Genomic DNA, 22,813 nt, shown 5'->3' with positions numbered 1-22,813 from the left:
GAATCCTCCTTCTGACTCCTTTTTTTTTTTGTTTTCATTTCTTCCTTTTCAGCCACCTGAACTCCAAAATGAAGAGCTTTGTAGCTAAATTAGTGAGCACGTAGGGAGTCATGGGAGGCGAGTGTGGACTATTCCCAGCTGCACCACTGAGTGTTTTACCACCTCTGTGTTGAGTTACTGGTCATGGGAGTGAGTCAGAGTGGTGGAAGCTGTGTCAGCCTGTGCAACCCACTCACAAAATTTCTAGAGCAGTGCATCAAAGAAAAGGGTTTGGTGGGGGTGGAAGGGAGGGGAGACCAATCTTTTTCCCTTAATGCTGTCCATAGTTAGATCCTTTCCTATTGAACACTCAGGAACCTGAATGCCTCAGCTGGTCACAAAAAGGGAACTGGATTCCAGCAGCTCTGTCCTGCCCATTGTGGGGGAAGGAAGTGCAGTGGGAATGATGGTGCTCTTGGATTGCCATGTGCAAAAAGATGAAAGGTTCCAGAGTGCATTTTTGTTCTTGGCTTACCTGAATCACCAGAAATCTGAGGATTGCTCCAGACTACACACCTGATGCCCTATGATGGCAGAAATAACAGGGGCAGAGTCTCACTGCTTCTCAGGCCTGCTGTAGCCTTGATTAGGAGAGAAGGGGTCTGTTCTGGGGTCAGTTGGGATTTAGTGACCTGGATTTGAGGGAGAGAGATGATAGTGGTGAGACACTGGTCTTGGACACACCAATATTAAAGAATTCTGTAACATTTGAGGTGATTGAGGGTTGACTTTTCTGCCTGTTTTGCAAGAAGTTTTACATATTGGATGTTAATGACAAGTACAAGAGTTTCAGTAGGAATTGGAAGTTTGGAAGCAAAAGTAACTTGCAGAGATTTTGTCACTCTGCCATAGGAGCAGAGTATTCTCTTCTGTAGGTCTCTGCACTCTTGAGTTGGAGAAATGTTTCTCTGGTTAATAAAGGCCTTTTCATTTGCAACAGAACATACTGAAGGAACATGCTGATGATGACCAAAATCTTGCCATTTCGGGTGTCCCTGTGGTCAGCTGGCCCAAGAAGACCACAAAGGTAATGAGACACAATTACTTACTAATCATTGTTGTGCCTGGTCTGGTGTTTATTTATCTATAATCTGACAAAGTGCTGTGTGTAATCTGTTGGCAGCTGCTAGCATTTTTAACACAAAATGTTACTTTTAATGGTTTGATGATTAAGTCTTGAAGCAAAACGAGAAGGTGCCTTAGCAGGGAGAAATCAGAGTTTCCATTTAAAAATAATTGCTTTGGGCCTTACTTATCAGTATAGAACTTTGATATGTCTTTATCGTTTACTAATTATGGTTAATTTTAAAAATTTTGTTGCACTTTGTGTAAAATTAAATGATGTGTAAATGCTACAAATCAATCACTTAGAGAGCACTCTGGTCTGAACGAGAGGATGGTTTTTCTCTTACAGTACGAGACTTCCTGAGTTCTCTGTGCAATGTGCCTCTGTAACTTTGAAGCATTGCTTTCTGTCCTTATATCCTAATTTTTCCTCTTATACATGGGAGTAATTCTTTTCACTTTGCAGGAGAACCATGACGTTTGCGTCGTTAAGGCTGATAAAGAATTTGAAATAATTAACGAAAGAACAATGTCAAAAGGCTGGTTGTTATTTATAACAGTGGTATGTTTACCACACTCCAGTTATTCAGCATGCTGTAAAAGCAGCTTTGCTTATTTAGAAGATGTCTCATCGCTTCTATTTTTACTTTCATTTTTCACTGAATTAGTTTTATAATTCATTATTTCTTTAGAAACGCTGAAGGGATCGGTCAGCTTAAATCAGGCTTTGATCTGAAAATCTGTTGTTGCTATCATTGTAGATATCTTTAAAATAATTATCAGGGAAGATAATTCACTCAGTTCTCACTTTTTATGCTGGTGAACTTGTTATGGCACATGCAGCCAGGAGAATTTGCTGTTTGCAGGTGGGAAGTAGGAGACCATAAACATGGACCTGCCAGAGGAGAGTAGGGCAGGATGAGCGCATCATGTTCCTTCTTGGTCTCCTTTTGGGTTTTAGCTCAGCACATTTCAGAGGAATTGTGTCTTGTTAAAAAAATATTTCCCTTTTAGCTTATAATAAATCCATGAGAATGTGCTCTGTGTTTAAAACATTGGTTTAGAAACAACACTGGAAAACCTTGAGAAATAGGTGTGTGGTTCTCCACTCCTCTGGTTTTATGGCTGCTGCTCATTCCATGGTCAGGTATATTTTAGGCACTGAATAAAGCAAAAAAATCCCTGTGACCAGAGAAAAGGTGGTGTGGGAAACATAAGATAAAACTAAGGAACAACTGACTCCCTTTTGAGTTTGTGAGAGAAGGGAGGATCTGAGTGCTTTGAGGCTTTTATAAGCTTTGGCATTTGTTACTGTTCTTGTTCACTTTATTTTGGAACCTTGATAAATGCTTCATTTCTTCTATTTTATTTCTGTGTATTGGCAACATAACTGCAACTGTAAAGGATTTGTAATTTTTGTGACTCAAATCTTACCCTTTTTTGCAAAATCCATCTTGCTGGCTGCAAGGGGACTTTTTTCAGGTTTATTTTCCTTCTGCCTTTCTGAAAGCAAAAACTTTTAGGAGGCATCATTCCCAGTTGTATGACAATATCAAACATACTAATTAATAACAAATTCAAGGAAAACTTTTACAGAAAGTCAGACTTTCAGTTGAAGTTTCAAAATAAACAAAAATTGATAGCAGAAAAAATCCTTTCACCATTCTCTTCATATTTGCTTTGCTTAATCTGTGATCAGTTTGTGTTATGTCTTATGTTTTAGTTCAAAGGTACACATGCAGATAGGGCTGCACATTTCCCAAGAGAAATTTGTTGTTGTGCTTCTGATTGGCAAATGTCCTTGTCATCTTCCATGTTCCAGCTATTTCCCTTCCTGGGAACAGAGGCCAAGTGAACAGGCTGGGAAGAGATGTTTTAGAGCTGAGCCTTTGAGTCCCAAATTAAAATCTGTGGGAAAGACAATATAGGGGAGATTTGTGTAAAAGGAGTTTTAGTAGTTAAGCTTGGTTATTTCTCCTTTGTTCCTTGTAAGCCCTGATAATGAAATAGAAGATTTTGCAGAGAAGAAAAACCCCTAGGGAGGGGGAAACTCCCTTGGAAAATGGATTGTAGCTGGTGGAGCAAGTCTCCATGGCCAGAAGATCCCACAAATGTTGAGCACAAGGCAGGGGAGTCAAATCTACCACTAATTTTGCTTTCTGCAGTCTTGCTCTTGTAGTATTTACAGGAGAAATGGCAGATATTTCCTGAAGTCCTTGTATTCAGAGGGAGCAGGAGATCCAGTACAGCACAGTACCCGCTCCTGTGGGGCTGCAAGGAGACATTTGAATTGCTATCAGCTTCTAGGGACAGGAGGATTGTCTGATTCCAAGCCATGAAGGAAAAGAAGGGAATAAAATCCAGAAAGATGAAGCAGTACATGGAACAGAGTGCATCTCTCTTGCTTTCTCCCGAGGAAGGCTCCAGAAGAGATTTAGAAAGACAAGAGCAGCAGATGGAGAAGGAAGAATAAAGCCAGCATTAAATGCCAAAACATTTCAAAGAAGATGGAAATTACTGTAAAGAAAGGAGGGGAAGAGACTAGAAATGGTGAGAGAGCAGGATTAGGAGAGAAGCAAGTACTGAAAAGGGATGGAGTGAGGAAAGCAAAGAGCAGAGGGAGAGAATACTGGCTAAAGTCAGAGATCCCTGGAATAGGGACAGGGAGTGTCTGTGAAAGTAACCCAAGTTGGGGAAGGTCGAGCTTGGTTACACTGACTTGCTTTGAAAGAATGTGCCCTTGATATAACCTGAATGATTTTCAAAGCAGCAAATAATATTTCCCCTTAAAACAGAGTCAGTGTTTTTCACATGTTGTGAGTGTGACGTGAGCAGCATGCACAGAGCTGCAGAACAGCTGCTTGAAGCCTGTGACATGCTGGGGTTTAAGGAGGAAATATGTTCATTCACCTCAAATCCCACTTCAGAGAGGATGAGTTGTAATGGGCAGGACATTTACCCAAGTACAGGGAAGACCCATCATGTGCCATGGCCTTCAGTGCCTTGCTCTGTCCACCTTTTCCAAAGGCATTTGGGGCTGCCAGTCACACTGCAGCTACCTGACAAAGAGAATGATTCTCTGGGAAAAGAAACAGAAGTGATAATCAGCAATGGTTATTGAGGAGATGGAAAACTGGGTGACATTTGATGATCTTGTGGTTAGTGCACAAAATGGGAGGCCGGGGTCTGTGCCTGTTCCCAGCTCTGCTGCAGCACCTTGTGTCGTGTGAGGTGAATGGCACATTCCTGCTCCCTGAGCAGGAGATGGAGACGTGGAGATGGGGCTTCCCATCTGGGAGGCTGGGAGGTGAAATTAATGTTTATAAAGATCTCTGGCATCTTCAGTGGAAAGTTCTGTAGTAAAATGTACGAACCATTATTATTTTGTGGTAATAAGAGTGTGATTCATAGACACCTCTTCAGATTATATTTACTCATCTTTATGGAGCTATTTTGAGTTGCTTGTACTTCTTATAATTTATTGATAATTATTTAGCACAATAATTACTCTCCTTTAGGCACCTTTTTTCTTTCCCCTTTGGAAACTATTTCAGAAGAAGAACCTATATTTTTCTTTAGCTGTACAGTAGGAGAAAACAGTCCAGTGCCAGGGGTCTTAGGATATGTAGAACAACCCTAATTTAAGTCTGTTGAAGGAATCAGGAATGTGGGACTGAGTGGATGTTTGAAACCTGCTTGTCCTGATGGCTGCCTGACAGTTTCTGTACCTTCAGGCAGGACATTTCCCACTGGCTGCCGGCGCGGATGCAGCTGTGGATGTGCAGCCCCCATCCTGTTCCTGTGGCGGGGGCTGTGCAGCAGTGGCCTGTCCTCACTTGGTGCAGGGCTCAGTGTGATATGGGGGGCTGCAGTTCATGGATCATTAAGGTTGCAAAAACCTCCAGGATCATCAAGGCCACCCTTTGATCAAATCCTGCTGTGCAATGCTGTCTGAAGGGAAGAGCTCCATAGGGCACACTGCCTTCAAGTGCTGGGTCCTTCAGCAACTAAATAGGAGCGAGAAATCATTCCAGATAACTTCTGCCCCATCCCTGGGACATGAACTTTTGGTGTGAACAGAGCCTAAACCTGATTTTCCACTGTGGCAGCTCACAGCTGGTCACTGGTGCAGGAAGCTGGTGACTGCCAAGCCCAGTCTCAGAACCCCCTCCCATGAGTTGCTCAGCCTTACAGAACCAGAGCTCCCATTTATCTGCACAGGAATTAGGGATAGTATTTTATTTAAGGAACTCAGAATATGGTTCAAGCAGAAACCACGTTTTTCAAACCATTTCCTATTTCTGGAAGAAAACAGTCAACTCCAGCAGCATGTAATTACACTCTGTGGCACTGCCTTCTGTTTTTATCGTGATAAAGATCTTTAGTTGTCTATGAAGAACAGCTATAAAGAACTAAAATATGTTTGGACTCTCCTGTTCTGTGAAGAATTAGAAATGCAGACTGGGAGCTGGATTTTCATCTCTTTTACCTGGCACAAAACTAAAGCCACTGCATTTGCAATGAGAGTGAGTGTCCAAATACATTTAGGTCTGGCTGTGAGCAGGAGATGGAGCTGTAATTTTCAGTAGCTGGTTAACAGTGCTGCAATATGTGGCTATTTCTCTGATGCCTATTCCTACTCTTTCTCCATGTAATTTTTACCTGTTGATTTTTAAAAGAAGATAGCTGAGAAGTATAATAAGGAAATAGTAATATTCCTATTTAATTAGTAAAGACCATAAACTGAAACTTTGATTGGATTATTGTGTTTTTTTTAAACATCAGTTTTCCTGCAATTGGCAATGCAAATAATGTTCACAGCTCTGTATCAGGGCATAAGAACCAGGAAGAAAAAATGATCATTGAAAAAAAAAAAAGGAAGGCATCCCTCAGGCTGGGTTTTTTTGGGTTGGGGTAGTCATGGGTGGGCATCACATTGAAAGGGCCCTTCTGGGATAGCAGCATCTGATTTCATTAGTGAGTTCTGTCCTGTTGTACAGCAGTTCACTTTGTGCCTCATTCTTTTTACTAGAAATCTTTTTGCAGAGTTCTACAGACACATCCATGGATCTGAAAAAAAAGGATTAACTCATAGGTACTAATCTGTGAGAGGCAGTGCAAAAGGCTGATCCTGTGGCTGAGGAAAGCCATGTTCCAGCAGCCCACAGTCCTTGTAGCACTGTCCTGTTCCTGGTGGTGCCATCACAGCTGTTAAAGGAGTCGTAGGAACAAAGCAGAAATACGGAGATTCCCTTTGCTTATCTTCCTTGTTAAGATGGAAGATCGTATCTTCATCTTTTCTGCTTAGTGTCCCCTGGTAGAATTTTTTTCTCTCAGTGAATTTACCTAATAATTTGTGGAACCTGTTGATCTTTTTGATCTCCTCAGCATCCTGTGCCAGTGTCCCCTGCGGTTTAATAAAGCTCTGTGTAGATAAGTACTTCCTTATGTTGCTTCAGATCTTTAATATCATAAATACACTTCATGCCCTCTGTACCATGCATTCTGAGAAATTTGAATGAGGTATCTGTTCATCTCTGTGCTGTCAAGGATTTTTTTTGTCCCCACTACTGTGTTTCAATGTTTTTTCCTCTATTCCCAAGCTGAAAATCACAAGTCAGTTCAGTCTTTTGTGGTACAAAAACCATACATTTGAGCTTTTTTTTTTCCCCCCCCCCTCTATTCTGGTTCCATTAAAGGTAGTTTTGAGGTGAGGGTGAATGTGGCACTCCACAACCACATATATTCAAGATGTGATGTTGGAGAGGAGGGACTGGCAGGACATGCCTGGTTCAGCATGGCCCAGCAGATGATTGTTGTGTAAGTGCTTCAGGGAGTATAATCATCGGGGCAGGAAAAGAGTTATTTAAGCTAATGGACAATGTTGGCATGGGAAGAAGTGAATATAAACATCCCATAAATAGATTTGAGCTGGAAACAAGATTTCAAATCATTGTTCACAGTCTGAACCAAAGAGCACACAAGAAGAACAGTAGATAGCTATGGTGAAAAGGGTGGTAGATTTTTAGAATGAACCTGTATTTTAAATAATAAAAGTCAGCAGGATTAGCCACCTTCTCCAGATCTAGAACCCATAGATATCTCTGTGTACTTTCATATGTTGGCTGCCATTTCCAGCAAGGAAACCTTTTTCCTCTTTGGTGTTTGACCTTAAAAATGCTGGCAAGAGAAGAAAATCTACCAGTTTTTAATAACAGAGCTCCTTTATTTATGGATTCAATTTTATGTGACATTATGCATTGGATCAAACCTAAGAAATAGTAAGTAAATGGACTGAGAAACAGTGAACACAATAAATTTGATTGTATGCAAAAATTAGGGGGTAAAGCATAAAATGGAGTGTTTTGATTAACTTGAAACTAATGTGATTTTTCAGAAGTGTTGAGCATTGCTTTATATCAGGTTTTCTTTCAGTTCAGGGGGAGAGGTGTGAGGTGGACAAAGAACATTCCTGAAAACCTTTGAATAAGTGCTTCCAGTTTTTACTTGCTTGCTTACTAAGAATTCCTGCCATAGCTATCGCTGGGCCAGCTCCACCCAGAGAAGCAGGAGCAGTGAGGGACTCGTTACAGCAATTAGTGTTTTAACCAGAGTGGTGGCTGAAACAGATCTGAGCACGTAGAAATGGCACAACATCAAACCAGCATCAGCTTCAGGAGCCTGCCCGGGGCTACCACCAGGAAAGCAACATTCCATGTAGCAGCAGTGGGAAAACTCTGCCAGATTCCCTAAGACAGGCCAGTTCCTTGGAGATCTACTCAGGGAACTTCCTGTGGGAATACAAATGTATTAGAAAGCACATACTGACAATTAAAAACAAGCACTTAAGAATTAAAGTAAAAATCGAGTCTATCTGGTGTTAGAAAAAACTTGGAAAGGATAAAAAAGATAAAGGTAGATAAGACAGCAAAAGAATCCTGTGTAAATTGTTGTATGATGTATTTTATGGTTGAGATTCTGGGTAAGTTGTTGTATGGTGTATTTTTCTGGTTGAGATTCAAGTAAGTTTTCCATCAGTCATTCCAAGTGGTGCAGGAGCAAAAAGGAGATTTAAACTGTCACATTTCATTCTTGCCAGGCACCAGCTTAAAGGTGTTTGAAGCGATCCCACACAGCAGAGCCTGAACTCTGTTTGGTGTCAACAACAATTTCAAATGCCAGTAGTCTGCAAGGAGATTTGCATATACAAATATGTGTGCATTGTGAATCCTTTTTGTTGATAAAAGGTCCTGATTATAAAGTTCATAATCTACTGCAAATCAGGCATTTCTTCATAGTTATCAGATGCTAATAATTACTTTTCTTCCAGAAAATAACACAAGTATAAAAGAAAATGAGGATTTAAATCAATTTAAATTTGTTTTTCTCTTTACTGATTTAAATTGTGATTGGAATCAGTGATTTAAATAATTCTGAATAATTCGTGTTCTTTTACACTGTAGGATAGTTGATTCCATGTGGTAGGAGAGAGCTGAAATGTATTCAAGAAAAATACCCCAGTTGTGGCTCCTGACAAATCTATTAAGACACAAAACCACATAGTTGAGGTTGTGGGGATATGTTTTTTTAGGGGACTTCCCACAGTAGCTGTACACATACAGAACTAAGGCCTTCCCCTGCTAAGTACACTTGGAGGCAGGAAAAAAACCTGATGCACCAGAACCAAAGGTTTCTTGGGGTACTGTGCAAAGGAGTGAAAGCTGCTGGAGCTACTGGGAGTTCCTGTCAAGCCTCTGCTTTCCCAGGAAGGCAGCTCCTTGCTTGACCAGTTTATTTTTCTGAGCTGTCTCAGTCTCTTGCACACATTAGTCCTCCAGACAGATTCACTTGTGCAGTAACTCGGTGCATGAGTTCAGGGTTTGGTGGGTGTGTAACATGCACAACACACCTTGAGGGGCTGGAGTGAGATGGGCTTGAAGGTCCCTTCCAACCAGCCCACTCCATGACTCTACAAAAGAGCTTCACTGCCTATTGCCTCAGTATTTTTCTAAAACCTTTGCCTCGTGACTTGACAGATTATTTCTCACCTCAAGAGGCTGTGCTTGAAATATTGTGTCCCTTCAGGGAGTAATTATAAATAGCAAGGACTTGAATGAGCACCTTCTTAATCTTCCATCTTTGACTTAATATTTTCACTTCTTATCAACTCTCAGCCACTTGCTTTGAAATCTGACCAATGCCTTTATGTGATTAATACATCAAACAGGTAAATTAGAGCCATTTTGACTCTGGCTAGAAATCTAAATGGATTGGAAAAAAAATGAGCAGACATCTCTGTTTTCCAACTGTTGTGCTCCAGGTATCACACAAGAAGATTTATGTATTCCTCCCCATTGTCATTCTTCTACCACAGACACGAATATTCAGTAATATGAAATTTTCCCAACTACACCTTGACTTCCATTTTTCAAGACAGAAGCTCTCTCTTTATTCCATGACAGCAAAAGTGCTGATAAAAACTACTGTAGTCTTAAGACCTTTTCCTTAGATAGTCTGCGTGAAATGAGTTGACAGGTCTCAGATTTTATCACCAGAAGCTTGGCCTACGTTTATTGCTGAGCTGGCCAACAGAGGCTAAGTTTGAACCTGGTTTAAGACTTCCAACATCCTTTTGCTCTCCACCACCTCAACATCAAAACAATCCAAGCTTTGAGTTACATATCTGGAAGTGAGTAGTTTTGTTTGTGGATTGAAGCACGTTGGCAGAGCAGTGGGGAAGGCATTTGTCATTCCACAGTACAGGCCGTGCAATTATGGACATTAATCCCTCATGCACTTTTCAGAGCAAAATGGAATTGTATGTTCTGTCCCCAAGAATATGGCTTCCTCTTAGTTGCACAGCACATTGAAATTAAAGTCTGCTGAGAATATAAATGAGGACTTGTTTCAATTTCAGGACTTTCTGCAGGCACCAGTGGACCAGAGAGAAGAGGGACAGCAGTGCTCTCCTTTTTGAAAATAACAAATATAGCAAAATATATGGGTAGATTCCAATAAAAGGAAAGCAGCTGTGAGTCTTAGCCTAGTGTGGTTCAGTTGTTAGTCCTGGATGTTTCCCCACAAATCCAAGTCAAGTGTGTAGGTGACGACAATGAGCAATGAGCCCTCATAGGCAAACTGCACTTGAGCTTTTCCTTTGCTTACCAAGTGTTTGGTTTGCTCTCTGGATTTTCAGGCTGCTGCCCACACTTTGGACAGAGCTGACTGTCTCCCAGCATTCTGTGCTGTGTGTCAGAGCACACTGAGCCTCTTGCAGGAAAGCAGGTTTCCTATTCCGGTTAATCCACTCTTTCAGCCACATCTATTTGCATGTTCCTCCACAGCATGGCAGTCACTGCTTATCTGCTTAGGAACCTCCTTCATTAGTTTTTGCATTTACTGCCAGAACATGGCTCTTGGAGACACAAACTGTGCTGTGGAAACACTTTGTGCCATAAGGCTCTGTGGAAGAAGGAAGCATGGCAGGATTTCCTTCACTTCCCAGTGCATAGTCCCAGTCATGTCGTGGCTCTTCCTGCAGAGAAGAGTCTGTCTTGTGTGATAGATGAAGTCCATGTTTCACCATTCTGCAGTCCTGTTTATTACTTTTATAAGATGACAGAGTGTTGGGGTTTGGGGAGGGTTGTTTGGGTTTAAGGCTTATGAGTGAGTGAGTTCCTGTCAGCACATTCTGTCTGGGCTCTTGTTTGGTTCTGCTCCTCTGCTGCAATACCCATGGCTGTGTCCTCCAGGAGGTGTTTGTACAGCCCTTGCCGCCTTTGGTTCTCCTGAACACTGCTGGACACTGGCTAGGGAAGTATGAGCAGTAGCATGGAGGGAGCAGTCAATATTATTTCATCTTGAGTTACTTTATTTGATCTAAGGTTGATCAATCAGACTTTATTTGAAAGATTGTGACAGATACTCAGTGCATCTGATGACAACTCCTATGTCATAGTTCAGATGAAGTAGATGGGAAGTAGGAAGATTGTGGATATTTAGGCTGTCAGACTGTCACTACTAGTGTTGAGAATACAACTGAAATATTGGTTAAAACTCTTGAGAAAAGTATCATGAAATTTGCCCAGGCCCAACAGTTAAGATCGTATTTCATGTGAATGGACAGTTACACCAAAACAAGGAACCTTAGAAAGCTACTAGGTAACTCTCTTATTCTGATACAGGTCAATAATTGTGATTCATAAATATCTCAATGGGTTTCCTTTCCAAAAACATACATGCTGGCCTACAGAAAGCAGCAGCAGCTCAAATCACAACATCTTTTTTCAAGGACTTGCATATCAACCAGCTTGAGGTCTAATTGTTTCTGTGTAAATATTTCTTTCTAATACCAGCTAAATATAATACTCTGTAAAGGTGCATAAAAAGTTTCAAGGGAAGGTTAAATCAGAAGTGTGTTTGTGCCACATAAAAAACTTTATTCCACTTCATTATTGAGCATCATAAACTCTAGTGTGTAATAGGAAAACGCGGATCCTGTTCAGAGCTGGCAGCAGCAGCTGCAATCTGTTGGTACAGGAGATGCTCAGGAGTGAGTGAGTACAACACAGGGGTTATAGTCGTCCTCCCCCAGCTTGGTTTTACTACTTAAGGATATTTGCATGAGAATAAAATCTGGTTCTTTGGCACTCATCTGCTCCTGCTGTTTATTCTTCGCTTGAGGTTATTGTCTCAGTTTGTGACAACATAATTGGTTTCTGTGGAGAAGATTATGATATTGATGAGACTTATATATGACTTCAGGTGAGGTGCAATCAAAGCAACAGTTCAAAATAGAAGGTGCTGTCTGTTTTCATGCAGTTTTCACTATGGCTCATTCAGCAGTGTAATTAAGGATGTTATTTATTACTGAACTGTATCACACTAAGCTGAAGTATGGACACAGTTCTGCCACTGCAGGCAGGACTGGGGTCACTGCTGCTTATTTTGTGTTCTAAACTGTTGTAAACTCCACTAGGCTGGGCAACTAGACGCTGTTCACACAAGGGTTGCTCACTGTTCGTTGTGATTTAGTGTTCTCTAGTGTAGACAAGCTGAAAGAATTGAGCTGGAAAATGCTCTCTTAATAGTTCCTTCTGTGTATTAAATATTCCTTTGAATGCTCTTGTACAGGATGAGGTTTTTGGAGAGCAATTATAATCAGAAAAAATTATTTTATTGTGTTGTTTCCCCCTTGCTGATTCCCAATTTGCTATTTTATATCATACCCTATCCTGGTTTTTTAACACCACCTTGGCGAAGTTTACCTAGCGTTTGGAAATCATTCCAAGATCTTGGCATGTGTGAGCCTTCTGTCCTAACTCAGGCTCAGTAATTGGAGCTCACTTGTCACTTGTGGTGCTGTTGCAAGGGCAGTGTGGCCACACTCGGGTGGCAGGGCTGGCTGAGGGCTGAGCTGGTGTGGGTTTCATAGGAAGGAACCTGCTGCAGCCAATGCCAACATCAGGAGTGGTGGAATGCGTTGCAGATTGAGAGGAGTAGGATGATCTCTGTCATGATTTAATTTGCTGTGAATGACACTGTGCTGTGGTGTGACTGGTGGATTGTCCTTGGGGGATGTCACAAGTTATTTTTTTCTCCTGTCTGGATTACGGAGCCAAAAGGCCGGAGGGTCAGACAAGTGTGAGCCAGGTTACAGGGAGCCTTGCAGGGAACTGGGCTAGTGGAGACTTGGTCTGCCCACAGGCAGGTGTGGGACCAGGCATTTTCATTCCAAATGTCATCTGTCCTCCTGCTGCTGCTGCTGCTGCAGGCCAGCTGTATTATGGCACCACAAACACGGCTGTAGCCACCTCCTTGCTCGTGGTTTAGAACATTGTAGGCCTGTCATGAAATGCATCCCCCCCTCCCCTTCTTTCTCCTCCAGAAAACACTGGATTCTGATATTACCTTGTGATTCTGAAAGCCAAGGCCTTAGGCACATGCCTTTCGTGCCTCAGCTTTCGTCTGCTCCTGCTCCCGGTTGTGTAGGAGCACAATGGGGGAAGAGAGAAACCTGAGGAGACAGGCTGAGCACATCCCATCGCTGTCTGGGAGCCCCATCATGTGCTGGGAGGAAATGCTTTGCTCCCAGCATGGTGGGTGAGCAGGATGGGGAGAGCACCATCACCTACCCATCATTTGAGTTGGAGTTGGCAAGAGCACAGGAGAAAAACACACAGTGCATATTAAATGTACTGAAAATAAGGAAGGGGGATAATTACACGATTCACGTGGCTTTATCAGCAGTTGCCTGTAAATTTGTGTTTAAAGTTTGACTGTGTTTTGTTTCTTAAACTTGAGGGACCAGGCTCTGTGGATCCTGGTGTCACAAGGGCTGTGTTGCTGCTTGCTCCCATGCCAGCTCTTGCCTGTTGCTGCCTCTTCTGAACTGCCCAAAGTGGTTGTGCCGTGTGGTAATTCAGACCAAGGAACCGAGCTGAAACTAGTTTGGCAAAAATCCTGATGCAAGGACCATTAGATGTGCTTCTTTATGGGTTCTTGGTTGCTCAGCACATGCAAATATTTAATCTCATGTTTAATTCTGTGTTGTGGGCGTAGGAGCCGGAGGCAAAATCCTAACAACTTGAATGGAATCGGGATTTCCCCTGAAAGCAGGCCCATAAATCCAATGGGAAATTTAAATCTCCGGCACTCAGATACAGGCCTGTGACCCTCAGGTTCTGGAGGGCAAAGGCAGTGGCCATGTGAAGGTGCTGGCCCTGGACCCTTTGGATCCAGAACAGGTCCCCATCTGACCGATGTGTGGCACTGAGGGCAGGGTATTTCATTGTGAAACCCCGGCAGCGGGGCAGGATGATCAGAGCACGGCTACAAATGGTTCCCTGGGAGCAAGTAAAGAGGGGGTGCCTGCACAAGGAGCAGCGTGAGGCCAGATGCGAGCAGCTCCACCAGCCGGGTCTCCTCGTCTCATCCCAGCGCTGGTTCTGCCGCTCGCAATCTGGAAGTTTGCTCGGTGCCTTCCTCCCGCCGAGGGATCGAGGGATGGAGGCTGCCCGCCGCCGGCCCGCCCCGCGCCGCGGGAGGGGAGCGGGCAGGTACCGCGGTGCGGGCTGCGTGTGTGTGTCTCTGTGTGTGTGTGTGTCTCTGTGTGTGTGTGTGTGTGTGTGTGTGTGTCTGTGCGCGTCTCCTTTGTCTGAGCAGCCCGAGCAGCGCCGAGCGCCCCGCGGGCGGCCGCGCATCCTCCCCGCCCAGCGCCGCTCGGCACACCCGAGCCTCGGCCCGCCCCCGCCGGCCCTCGGCACATCGCGGGGCTCATTACCGGCGGGGGGCTAATTGCCGGCCGGGCGGCCGAGCCCCCGTCGCCGGCCGCGCCGTGTGCGGGGGGCGGCCGCGGTGCCCCGGCCGCGCGGTGCCCGCTGTCCCCGCAGGCCGGTGGTGTGGAAGCGGCCCGCGATTGGCCGTGCCGGCAGGGCCAGCCCCTTCCTGGCTGCCTGGCATGAATATGCACGGCCCCCCTTCCTCCTCCTCCTCCTCCTGCATGTGTGTGTGTGTGTGCGGGGAGCGGGGCTCCGCCAGCAGCGCCGCTCCAGCCATGTCAGCTCGGCTCCGCCTGGGCCCACCATGAGCCATGGCCATGTCTGCGAGCGCCGACGAGGAGGACTACGAGTCGGAGCCGGAGCCCGAGCCGGGGCCGGGGCCCGAGCTGGGGCCGGAGCAGGTCCGGGGCGGGCGGCGAAGTTTGCAGCGGGAAGGGAGGGGAGGAGGCCGGGCCGGGCAGCGCCGCGCCGGCCGCGGGGACGGGAACAATGTGGGGTCGGGAGCGGCCCCGGGGCAGCGCCGCCCGCCGAGGGGCCGCGCCGGGCGGGGCCGCGGAGCCTCCGCCGGGCCGGCCCGGGGCGCTCGGCCTCGCCCGCCGCGGGCGCCCCGGGCACCGCCACTTCGGCACCTCCCCGGGCCCCGAGCGCGCCGCGAGCGCCTGCTTGTTGCCTCTCGGGGGCTGCCCTGTCCGCGGCAGAATTGTTATTTTTTTTCCTATTAAGATTCCTCAAATAGCTGAGAGGGCTGCGGGACTTGGGGGAGAGTCTGATGCTGAGCCTGGCTACCTTGTCTTGGTTTGATTTATAGCCAAAGCCTCCTTTCCATTCCCAGGGACGAGGGATGTAGAAGAAAGAGAAGGATGTGTGCCGAAATGGAGAGAGAACTTTTATTAATACTTGCAGGGTTTATTCTCTGAAGGCTTTTTTTTTTTTTTTTTTTTTTTTTTTCCCTATGGGGGAAGGAGAATAAACTTTTTGAATTTATGAAGTAATCTGTGAAAAATAATCCAGAACATATGTTCTAGATTGCTTATTTTACTCTCTAAGAACTGCCTAAGCAATTAAAAATGCACCAGGAATAGTATTAAACATGTGTATGCAATTTAAACATAAACTTGATAGTTTTGTTCATAACTCAAGGTGTTGCGCTCTTTAAAATAGCCTGATATTTTGTTTTTGGAGACAAGTTTCTACGTAGTCCAGGTGTTGAGACTATCTTCCAAAACCCATCTTGTTTTCAACAACTTTACCTTGTTTTGGTTCAGAATTGCACAGAGAAAACGAGGCCAAAAAAGAGTTGGGGGTGGTGGTGTGCCCTGGGAGCGCCCCAGGGATGGCAGATCCAGTGCAGGAACCTTGGGGGACACAAGCGCTGACCTGGTGCAGTGTCGGTCCAACAACCTTAGGTGAGGTTTGGATGAGTAACTTTATTAAGCCTTTACCTAATTCTGAGGGTTGTGTGATTGTGCAGGCCCGTGCTGCTTCTGAGTTTACTGCTGTGCTCCCAGACAGAGTAGTTAAAATGTCCCAGTCCTGCTCTTTTCTTAAATTTTTTCTCATGCCAGGCCTTTTCCATTTTGTCTGTGTCTTGGTGCAATCACTGCACACTTTTTAAAAAGAGCTAATGGTTGGGAGAGCAGATTGGTCTCAGCTGTATTGTACCAGCTGTGAAATTGCTACTGCTTGGAGGTACTGGTTCTTGCTGGATGAATCTGGAAAGTTGGTTATGTTCTGGGATTCTTCAACTCTTCTAAAACCTGAGGCTTTCATAGCATTTTTGTATCTTAAAAGTTTAAAACAAAAATTAATGCAAGACCAGAAATCTTTCTTTTGGATTTTCTTAAGAGTCTTGGTCTGATCCTAAACTATAATGCAGTGACCTATGTACCAAAGACCTGTGGAATGTTTTCCTTTCTGTTCAGAGCTGTTCCAGTGGTAAAACACCTCATGTAGCTCCAGCTGTATTTTCATACAGGCCTGCTTTAATGTCTGCTTACTCTATTTTTCTACACAGGACATGTCAAATCAATATTGCATTTCTTTTTCTGCAACAACAGCCCTTGTATGTAACAGGTGCTTCACCTCTAAAGGTGCAGTTGAACAGCACAATTTTAATGCTGGGGTAGAAGCTGCAGGTTTTGTCATTTTTTATGCTGACTTTCATTCCTCATTCCCTGGTCTGTGTCTAAACTGAGAAGGCAAAAAGACTGGGGTTTCATAGCACAGGGCACACAGGATTTACTGTACTTGTAGTTGCCAGCAGCACTGGGGGCTTGGAAGTGTGTGGATGCTGGGGCTGTGTCCTGAGCAGCACCTGCCCAGCCCACCAGGTTTCTGTATCGCTCCTGGTGTGAAGAAATTCAATTTCTGACTGTGTAAACAGAGGAAACTGCATCTGGATGGGGCAGGGGGATTTGTCCCAAAGCAGCAGTAAAAAAAGCTGCATTGTGCCCCAAGTCTGTGGAACTTACTGGTGCCTTTGTTTTTAAGAGCTCCAACTTTTGATAAAGCTTATCTCCCAAAGCATATTTTTGCCAATATATCTTATTCTACCCTCCAGGCCTAACTTCTGCCTCCTCACCACCAGAGGAAAACAAACAGGGGCACTGGCCTTGGCACTGATGTGCCAGTTTATCACACCCTAAACAACATTGATATGTTGGCAGAAAAGCTGCTGGGGTGTCATTAACACCCAGATGAACCTGAAAAGTATAAACTTTTTCATTTTCTTTCTATTTTCTTGTGGGAAACGAATCTGATTCAGTAGTGGAGCTCTGTGTGGTCACCTGGAAGGGTCACTAAGAGCTACTTTGGGTATGGTAGAAGAGGATTTTGTAGGTATAAGCTGGAGGGAGATGGTGGCAGTGAACATCTGGAGACGATTAATGCTGATTTGGGATGGCTGGGATTGAAAAAGTTCCAGTGCCTTCCCTTTCCATCCGATGCTGCTGTTTAATGAGGAACCTTGGATTTGCAGGACACCTCCACCCCAGCAGGAGTATTCTGGAGGAGGGTGATGTAACTGTAAACACTCACTGTGAGAGGAAAACAGCTCTCCTGGAGTTTGCATGTGCAGATTTTTGGGCAGATAGGTTTTAGTCAGAGGTGATCTGTGGTGTTGGCATGTGCCTTTCAGTTAATACAACTTTTAAGGATGTTATTGGCATCAGTGGGATTTTTTGGCTTTCTTACTCTAGCTGCTTCCTTGGCCCCACTGCATTCCTGCAGTTACATCATCCTGTCCTTCCTTCTTCCTCTGAGTTCTTCCTTTGAGAAGAGTTTCTGTTAATTGCTAAACAGACATAAGGGTTTAATACAGAAGAACTGTTGACTTGGTTGTGATTATTCCCAGGCTCCTCGGGGAAGTGGTGTAACTACAAGTGGTCTCTGGAAGAGTTAAAAGTACTTGTGGATGTGGCACTTGGGGACATGGTTTAGTGGTGAACATGGCAGTGCTGTGTTAATGGTTGGACTCGACCATCTTCGAGGTCTTTCCAGCCTTAACAGTTCTGTGATTGTGTAGTGCCTGGCAGTGTGAGTGTAACAGGCTGACCCTGCCAGGCAGCCAAGGCCAGTCCCTGTGTGTGGCGTTAATGTAGAGTTACCTGGTCTGCACCACTGCTGGGAATTGTCACTTTGTTAGCAGGAACACCAAAACTCCCTGCTCAAGGAGGCTGGGAGAGGGATGTGGCACTGAAGCAGGAGGGGACAGTGCTGCTCACTGCTCTGGGCAGCATTCAGGAGAGTCTTGTCCTCCAGAACTTGCACCCTGTTTGGATGGAAAAATGCCCCTCTGGTGCAGTGGGAAAGGACAAAGACACAACTGACCAGACGCTTTTTCTGTGCCACCCTGTGGGTATCTACAGTGCCCAGTGTTGCCCATGACCCAGCCCCCTGCAGGGGTGGTGTTGTAGGTGACAGCAGTAATGAACTGTGGGTTAATGCATGTGGCTTCTGTAAAAAATTATTTTCCCCTAGTGTTTATTTATCAGATCATCTAAAGAAACAAGTGGTATTTATCCACTATCCTAATTCTGTTAAAACAATTGCACTGAGGTGCAGTGCCACATAAAGCTCTAAGCTCAGGATTGGCACCTGGCCAAGTCCTGGATTCTCATCTTTGGGAGCTGTTGTGGTTGCGTGGACATGGTCAAACTACAGTAAATGAGAATAATCAGAATTTGTCCGTGTGTTTCAGAAGGAAATCACTGCTGTCTTGCAAATGCAAGGGATAGATTTGTGTGGCACAGCACCTTGCACACATAAAAGATCTTGTCCAGGGGAGATGAACACGGTGGATACTACATGAGCTGTTCAGATTGTACTTGGTTGAAGTGAAGTGCTTCAGGGTCTCTCTGACCTGCCCCCCTGAGAAGCCCTTCAGAACAGCCCCACACTTCTTTGGACTTTTCTTGGAGATGTTGAGTCTGAAATAATGGTTTGGTGCTGCTGTCGGCATTTCAAGCAGGTCACTGAAGCTGAGTGGTGGAATAAGAGCGTGCCCAGGTAAAAGCCACTTGTTTCTAGGCTGCAGACTTAGTCAGCCTTGCTTTGAGAACCAGGACCTTCCTCCTTCTGGACTTGGTCATAGGGTCAATGATCTTCCTCTCCAGGGCAGAGGAGTTTGTGTGTGAAGCTGCCTGGTGACATCTCCAGCAGATCCCAGTTGGTGTTGGGACAGCAGCTGGGGAACATCAGCACCTATTTAATGAAGCGTTTAATGGCTGATAGCTCTCACAGTGTTTTCTCCAAAGCTTGATGTTCATGGCATTTTTTGTTTGCCCGAGGTCTTTTGAGTTGTTCTTTGTAATTGTGAAGGTTAGAAATGTGCTGCTGTAACCATCAGGGTTATGTTTCTGTTGCAGTAAGTGTTGTGCTCAGGGCAGAGGCTCTTTTTTAGTGCCTCTGGTCCTTCTGACCCTGGTTAGTGGTTTTTTAGTGGCAGCTGAAGCAGGGCTGGGACATGTGAAAGTGTGCTGAGGTACCTGTAAGTAGGCAGTAGAAACTGCCCAGCAGCCAAATGTTTGTCCATTACCAGGATAAACTCATGTTCTGAGCAGAGGCTTCCAGGTAGCTCGTTTCCTAGGGCTAGTTTAGAACTGGGTGTTGTACCTGAGCTTATTCCCAGATCTGCACAGCCCTGTTAAGAGACTCTTAATTACTGGAGACCACCCCACCTAGTCCCATAATTGCTGTCCAGCAGCAGCATTTGAATTGGTGAATTTGATGGGGGTCGGTAGGAGGCCAGCACTTCAGAAAATCACTGCAATCTGTTTCCTTTTGGAGGAGTGGGCATGTATAAGCACGGTGGTGTGGGAGGGTAAGCCCGACTTGATGACTTGTAAATGGTTTTGTGGTTCATAGGATAATACATGTGATGGGCCACGTTTACCCCCAGTGCCCAGGTGCTGTGTCTGCTTTGGGAACAGGAGCAAGTTACCTTTGTGTGTCACATTAGTAATAGGGAGAGCACAAAAATAATCCCACAAAAGAAGATAAACAAAAACCAAGAAACAAACGAGCAGAGTGTCCTGTTCGCATGTCTAGAAGGCAGTGCAAGTCCACCAGCTTTCTAGGTTTCAGTGTAATAGAGATACGGATTTAAGATATTAATCCTAATACATTTCAGCAGCTGCTTGCTCTGCCTTTGTTGAGAGCTTGGCAGAGTGGCTGTCACCACTTCAGCATCCTCCTGCCTCTCCTTTGAAGATTTGCTGTGGCCACAGAAGTTATGAGTTTTTGTGGAGATGCTGGAGAATATAGTGGGTGGCTGGTATTCCAGGGAGGCTCTGTCTCAGCTCTGTTGTAAGGTTTAAGGGGGAGAAAAATCTTCAAGTTTGGTACAATCTTTGTTTCCTTGATGGTTCTCAGAGGTGGCTGTGGGGGGCTGCAGAGTCATCAGTCCCAGGCTGTGCTTGAGGGTTGCAGCTCCTTGGGAAAGGAGATGGTGGGATCTCCTCCACAGGAGTGAGACTGTGTCAGCCTGGAACCTGGAGCAGGGCTGGGTGTGACATCCAGTCCTGAGCCTCAGGCGGTGGAGCTGCTGTTTGCTGGCCACTGTGGTAAACCCAGGGCAAGGAGTGCTGCCATCCCCTGCCATGTGCTCGGTATTTGCAAGACAAATCCATGGAGTTGTGCTGGGAGGGTGCCAAGTGGCAGGACAGAGGTGGGGATAGGAGCTGTGAGGGAGATTTTACACAGTCCCATTACTAGGGCTGCTATATTGTAAAACTGAAGTTTGAGCTGGAAATCCTCTAGCATCTCCTCACTAACATCGACCTGGAATTTATCTGGCTGTCTGCCATGTGCTAAATAAACCCCAAGCCATGTTGGAGGCTCCTTCTACCCCCTTGAATCCCAGCCCCTTTCTGGGAGGAACCCACAGGCCAGATTTTCTTCTGTGGAGGTTTTTAAGCGACCACTTTTGGAGCCCCTTGAAACTAGATACGAATGGGAATTCCTGCAAGGCCTCTTTAGCCTTGCTGGCTGCGACATCTTGGAGTGAAAAGACATCCTGGAGTGAAAACGTGGCTTGGATTGAGGATTGGTTGGTTGGTAAATTAGTACAAACCCAGCTAGTACAATTTGCTAACGAGCAGTGAAGAGGTTTGGGTAGGCAAGAAGTGTTCTATACAGTGAGATGGAGATTTGCACCTCTGCTGTGTTCTGGTGGTGTCTGGAAGAAAATCTGAGTTGTGTGGTGTGGTCTGACTTCAGTCTTGTTCCTGTACTTTCACCTTCCTGCTTTTGTGGGCTTTTTAGGATTCTCAAATTCTGTGTTCAAGTGATGCCTTTTTATCACTTAGCATCTTTGCAGTGTCCTGCACTTTAAACTGTTGTCCTCAGAATTAGGACTTGGCTCGTATTACTGTGGCAGAAGCAGGAGTTGTCTTTCAGCTGGAAAAGTACAGAGTTTGATTTTTCCTTGAAAGCATTTAAAAACAGCATTCTCACGGTGTCATAGCTGTTGTTTGCCTCAAATATAATCATGTTGCTTCCCAGTAGGAAGGAGTCAGGTGCTCCTACAGAATCTTCCATGTGCTGTTGTCCAAGGGGAGCTGCCAAGGTTGTTGTGCATGTTTTGGTTTAACTTGTTCCTGCTGATATCCAGCCTTTGGTTCGTGTCTCGCCTCCCTTCCTAGCTGAAGGAGATTCTAATAGAATGGAGGAGTGATTCATGCTGAGGAAGAAAATTATCTCTTATCTAGGTTGCCTCTAAGCCAGTCCTGCCAGAGCTGACTTTATCCTTGAGAGGCTGGAAAGTTGGTCTAGAAGGTAAATATTTATTCTTTAGAGTGTCTGACATTGATCTGAAATCCAGGCGGCTGCTGCGGTTGCCGATGGGAAGGAAGCTGAGCTCGTCTGTGCTCACACAGCGCGGTGAGATTCAACCTGCACAAAATCTGTTCTGGAGGAGTGCAGTTGAGAACTTTGCAGAAATCTCTGCAACACCATGGTCTAAGTAGTGTTTTCTGCCACCTCAGTAATGATAGTCAGTCTGCAGGAGAGAGCTTAAGGGGTCTAGCTCCTGACTTCTTCGCTCTCCCGGCACTTGAGATTCCTAGGATGGAGGCTGTTAAAATATCAGCACTTCTCTGCAGCTTAGAGAAAGTCACTGGGGCTTTGCTAAGTCAGCTGTGAGGAAGATAAATACACTCCAGTGTGGCTGCTCCTCAGGGTTGTACAGCAGGACACTTGGGGAAACTTCTGTACAAGTGCAGTGTTTCCATATCTTTCCTTTTAAAAGCTCTGGTGGAATTTCTGCATGGCTCCTTATAGCCAAGCTGCCCCTGCCCTGGTGATTGCCCAGAATTCAACAGGAACAGAAAGTGAAACTGGGTGGTTTGTTGATCATACGCTGAGATGTGCAGAAAATAGAAGAGTTGTAGAAATGTTAAACCAGATGAACTTTGCAGTCCTGTTATTATCATCTTTATGGAGAAAGCTGTCAGGGGTCAGTATGAGCCAAGTCAATTCTTGCATAATTAGCCCCATACAATTACATGGTATTTAGTGATTTTTGGCTTGAGCTGTAAGTTCTTGTGTATAACAGGGAGTTTCTAATGAGAACACTGAATTTGGATGTCCAGAGTGAATATATTGCAGTTAACCTAATAATTTCAAATCTTTTCACACTCCTTTAGTTTCTGTCTTAAAGGTCATTGAAATCTAGACCTGGGATGCCCTTTTTAGCCTTTGCACATCATCAGTTGGTGTTCTATTTTTGAGCACTTGCTAGTGTTGGATAGGAGGGGAGCTACCTTGGAAGGGTTTTGTAGCATTTGTGTTTTATTTCCTACTTTATTGCTTGGCAGTAGTTCATACTCTCCTGACTTTTTTTTTAGGGATATGACTGGGGGCTTGAGCCATTGGCTGAGTGTTTCTCTGAAGTACCTAACCACCAACTCACTTTTGCTGCTCCTTGGGTT

At 44.9% G+C, this 22,813-nt stretch overlaps 1 protein-coding gene across 5 annotated transcripts in view; it reads left to right on the top strand.

Annotated features, from left to right (window-relative positions):
* The window catches only part of KDM2B (lysine demethylase 2B), a 106,075-nt gene that overhangs the window by 66,505 nt on the left and 16,757 nt on the right, over positions 1 to 22,813 (top strand). For all 5 annotated transcript variants that reach the window (XM_056504610.1, XM_056504609.1, XM_056504613.1 and 2 more), the window contains one exon: positions 980 to 1,066. In XM_056504610.1, coding sequence (XP_056360585.1) covers positions 980 to 1,066 — 87 coding nt within the window. The remainder of the gene's footprint in view (positions 1 to 979; positions 1,067 to 22,813) is intronic.

Source organism: Oenanthe melanoleuca, chromosome 15, assembly GCF_029582105.1.
Source record: "Oenanthe melanoleuca isolate GR-GAL-2019-014 chromosome 15, OMel1.0, whole genome shotgun sequence".
In the NCBI taxonomy this organism is placed as follows: Eukaryota; Metazoa; Chordata; class Aves; order Passeriformes; family Muscicapidae; genus Oenanthe; species Oenanthe melanoleuca.
Note: the sequence above shows the minus strand (reverse complement) of the source record. Positions and strands in the feature narration are given on the sequence as shown.